The sequence below is a fragment of the Erythranthe guttata genome, chromosome 2 (assembly GCF_056151865.1).
Source record: "Erythranthe guttata isolate IM_541 chromosome 2, IM_541, whole genome shotgun sequence".
In the NCBI taxonomy this organism is placed as follows: Eukaryota; Viridiplantae; Streptophyta; class Magnoliopsida; order Lamiales; family Phrymaceae; genus Erythranthe; species Erythranthe guttata.
This window is the reverse complement of record NC_142534.1, coordinates 7,102,340-7,107,074: the sequence shown is the minus strand read 5'-3', so window position 1 is coordinate 7,107,074 and position 4,735 is coordinate 7,102,340. Positions and strand designations below refer to the sequence as shown.

Below are 4,735 nucleotides of genomic sequence, written 5' to 3'. Positions count from 1 at the left end.
TGTAATTTATAATCCATGAAGTTTGTGGCCACAACTGAAAGTGTCGTGATTAGAGAAATATGTTTCTCTAAGTCAAACACGAACGAAAATATATAATCAAGAACATCCACACAGTTATTGAACTCATAAAGAGGTCTCGATGAACCAATGCCTCTAGTTCAATCGGGATATATGTATCGAAGGGATCGTACTGTACGTTAACTATATCACACGGTTCTTACAGGCACTTCATTTGTATATAGGGAATCATGATGCATAGTTGCTAGACGCCAATCTTGATTCGTTGGGTAGTTAAGTTGAAACTAGCTTCAACTTAATTATAACTCTAGGGACGAGTTTAAACCACCATGGGTTGTGGGCCCACGGTTAGCTTACACCTGAACCATCGAGGGTCACACTGCTCGTGTACTTGAGATCCTTAATGCAACGACCTACGATTAATTAGTTAATCTTAGTTTAATTGGAAGTCAATGTTATTGAGTCCAACATTCGTAATTGTTAATTACGGAAGAGAATAAGTAGAGGAAAAGAATCCGACGGAAATTTAGTGAACTTTCTATATTGGGAAGTTTCCCGATTTGGCAAGTCCTAAATTAGCGTTTCCAATTTCAGAAATTGGTAAATAGCAAAGTGGTACTTGTATCGGCGAGAATTTGTGCTCGTTGTCAAAATATAATTGTTATATTTTTGTGAGCATTCGTTTGTTAGAAACGAGCCGAGAAAGAGATTGGACTTAAGTTGTTGGGCCTAGCCCAACGTAAGGCCTAGCCCAACGTAAGGCCTGTTAGGATAGACAGGAAATTTTTACAGAAGCTTCGGGACTCAAAGATCTACAATACTTTAGAAGGAATTGTCGATCCAGTCAACAACCATGGAGATATTGAAGTCGAAGCAGGACTGTAATTTCAGATCAGCAAACAGGTTGGATCAGTAGGAGTGGGAAGAGCAGCTAGCCATCTTCTCGAGTCTTCTTTCGAATCACGCTTCAAGGGTAACATCTTATTTTCCCTAATTAGTATACATATATTAATTAATTTATATTAATTGAGATTAATGTATGTTAGTTGATTATTGAATCACATGAATCTATATGTTCGACTATGTATTTATGTGAATCGTTCGTTGAGCATGTTTATTATTTGATTTCATGTTGCGAGCATGCTATGATGATTTAATTTATGATATTTAAATTAATTATATATGCGAGCATGTTTCTCGGTGATTGGAAGTGAAAAGGTACGCAAATAATTCTTATTAATGTGCACGTGTTTATTTATATAAATAAAAAAAAAAATTGTTTTCCGCTGCGTACACGTGCCCTATCCCTAACAGTGGTATCAGAGCTACGGTTGCGCAATTAATTGCCTACGTATTTATTGCTTTCGATTGCATGTGAATAGTTTATTGAATTGATTGAATTGGTGAAATTGGTTTTGGGTTGGTTTAATTTCAATTTGATTTTAAAATTGGATTTGATCGATTTTAAAATTGGAATTAGAAAATTGAATTTAATTTTAAAATTGGATTTGATCGATTTTAAAATTGGAATTAGAAAATTGGATTTAATTTTAAAATTGGATTTGATCAATTTTGAAATTGGAATTAGAAAATTGGATTTTGGTTTTAAAATTGGATTTTGATCGATTTTAAAATTGAAATTGGAAATTGAATTCAAAATTAAAATTGTATTTGAGTTTTAAATTCCAAAATGATTTTCTAAAAACTATCTAGGCCTGACAGCTCGGTCATGTCGGTCCAACCGGTCCGACCGAGTCTAACTGGTTCAGACAACTAGAAATAAATAAATAAATATTTTTTTTTCCAAAAATTAAAATTAAATCAAAATTGATTTTTAATTTTCTGAAATTATTTATCAAAGCCCAATCCATAAGTGGTCGATATCAAACTCGGCAAATTTCTAGATCTGCTCAATCCAAAACTGGTGGATATCTCTTCCTGCGTGCGAATCAAAGTTGAAATTGACGTGACTAAAGTGCTGAAGAGAGGAATGAATATCCATCTCCCGAATGGATCTACAGGGTGGATCGCATTTACGTATGAGAAACTACCAAATTTTTGTTTCTTATGCGGCATTATTGGCCACGCGGAGACCCGTTGTCCCTCCCGCTATGAAGACAAGTTTGTCGACCCAGGGGAAAATTTTCAGTATGGAACTTGGCTACGAGCATCCACTACGTTGGATGGAAGACCTTTGATGGCACCACTTCAACCAATGATGACGACTCGAGGACAAGGCAGTAACCTTATTAATCGCGAACAACAGAAACGAGGCAATATTTTCAGCTTTGGAGCCCATAAGGAAAACATACCATTACATGTGTAGGGGTTGGCCTCTTTCGACCAGTTTCAAAGCCTGAATTGTGACGAATCACAATTGGTGAATAACCCCGTTACATTCCATACGAGTGGAAAGCAGTCTTCCTCATCCGCCCGACGAATCATCAAGGTTCGTAGTCGTGGGACAAAGAAGAAAGCTGGAGAAGTGGGGATACAAGATCGTGAGAGTTCGGGGAAACGACAACTCCTTTGTCTGCAAGACGAAGACCTTTGCTCAACGGCGAAGACTGCGGCGCAGTCCCGCCGAGCCCAAAGAATAGCATATTTTGGAATTATCAAGGGATCGGGACACCCTTGACAATTCATGTTCTCGGGGATATTCTCTGGGATTGCCGTCCCACACTAGTGTTTCTTTCGGAGACGAGGGCAACACTACCTTTGATGGAAAAACTCAGAAGACGATGGGATCTTAATGGTTTTGGAGTAGATAAGATTGGAAACTCAGGCGGTATGATTTTGTTTTGGAGAAAAGATGTGGAGGTCGTTCTCATTAGTTACTCGAACAACCATATTGACGCAGAGGTTCTCGATATAAACCACAATAGCAAATGGCGACTGACCGGTTTTTATGGCTTCCCCGACAGAGCTAGAAGACTTGCATCATGGTCTCTCCTGTGTAATCTCCGTGACCAGAGAAGCATGCCGTGGGTGGTCGGCGGTGATTTTAACGAAATCTTGTGCAATAATGAAAAAGAAGGGGGTCTTCCGAAACTTCCAGCGCACATTGAAGCTTTCCGAGAAACCCTTGATGTGTGCGATCTATCCGATTTGGGATTTGAGGGAACCCAATTTACATGGTCAAACAACCATGCCTTCCCTCGCACGGTGAGAGAACGGCTCGACCGAGTGTGTGCTAACAATGAATGGACCATGAGGTACCCAAGAGCGAAGGTCAAGCACTTGGAGTATCCAAGATCGGACCACTCCCCGATTCAGTTACTCCTTGATCCACCTGAGCCACGCTATGACCATCGAAAAACAACCTTTTCGGTTTGAGGTTGTTTGGCTCAGACGAGACGATTGTGAAAGCATTGTTCATCATCAATACTCAGACATAGTGATGGCTGATCCGGTTGAAGCTGTCGTCCGGAAAAATGAGGGGTGCCGACTAGCTCTGATCCGCTGGAAAAAAACTTCTGTCTTGGAACCTCGGCGACGAATCGAAAAATTGCGTAAACGCCTCCACTTTCTTATGGGTGCTTTGCAAAATTTGGACACAAAGAGGGAGATCAATCAGCTGAAATTGGAAATGGAAAAGGCTTACGAGGAAAATGACATGTATTGGAGGCAACGAAGCAAAATTCAGTGGATTCAGGAGGGTGATCGAAACACGAAATTTTTTCATGCAAAAGCGACCATCCAGAACCGCATGAACAGAGTTGAAAAACTGAAAGATGACGGGGGCATTTGGAGGAATTCACAAAGGGACATCGAAAATATTATTTCGGAATATTTTGAGCAGTTATTTTCGTCGACCGACCCGAGTGAGAAAGAGATAGATGAAGTGTTGGATAATGTGCGAAATCGGATCTCAGGAGAGGCTGCTCAACTCTTGTCTATGCCCTTCACTGCGGATGAGGTAACCCGAGCCATTTCCCAAATGGCTCCCCTAAAATCCCCCGGCCCCGATGGATTACCTGTCATCTTTTTCACAAAAAAATGGCATATCTTGGGCTCAGATGTGTTAACTTGTGTTCTGGATTTTCTGAATCACCATAATCTCTCCCCCCCCCCCCCCCCCCCCCCCCCCCCCCCCCCCGCTTTAAATTGCACATTTATTGTCCTTATTCCAAAAGTTAGAAAACCTGAAAAGATTACGGATTATAGACCGATTAGCCTATGCAATGTTATTTACAAATTTGGGGCCAAAGTGGTGGCGAACCATCTAAAACTTGTCCTTAATGATCTAATATCTCCTACCCAATCTGCCTTTGTTCCCAAACGCCTCATCTCGGACAACATTCTTGTGGCTTATGAGATAAATCACTTTATAAAACTCAGCTCTAGTAAGAGAACCAATTATATGGCTCTTAAGTTAGACATTAGTAAGGCATACGATCGCATTGAATGGTGTTTTCTGAAAAAAGATTTTATTACGGTTTGGTTTACCATCTGGTTTTGTGGATCTAATCATGCTATGTGTCTCATCGGTCTCCTTTTCATTTCTTTTTAATGGTTCGCAGTTTGGCTCTGTACACCCATCACGTGGACTCCGGCAAGGAGACCCCCTGTCTCCATATCTGTTTATATGTTGTACGGAAGCGTTAATTGCTATGATTTCTCGGGCTATGGATCGTGGTGATTTTCAGGGTGTCCGTGTTGCGCCGACTGCCACCATGATTTCAAGTTTATGCTTTGCGGATGACACCCTCATATT

The 4,735-nt window shown here is 40.5% G+C and overlaps 1 protein-coding gene across 1 annotated transcript; it reads left to right on the top strand.

The window, feature by feature from the left end:
* Nucleotides 1-2,739: 2,739 nt before the first annotated feature.
* On the top strand, nt 2,740-3,354 carry LOC148772231 (uncharacterized). The gene has a single exon (XM_088814945.1). The coding sequence runs from the start codon at nt 2,740-2,742 to the stop codon at nt 3,352-3,354; it is 615 nt and encodes a 204-aa protein (XP_088671071.1).
* Nucleotides 3,355-4,735: the final 1,381 nt, after the last annotated feature.

Coding starts and splice junctions, on each gene's coding strand:
- LOC148772231 (XM_088814945.1), top strand. CDS start 2,740: ATGGAAAAACTCAGAAGACGATGGGATCTTAATGGTTTTGGAGTAGAT.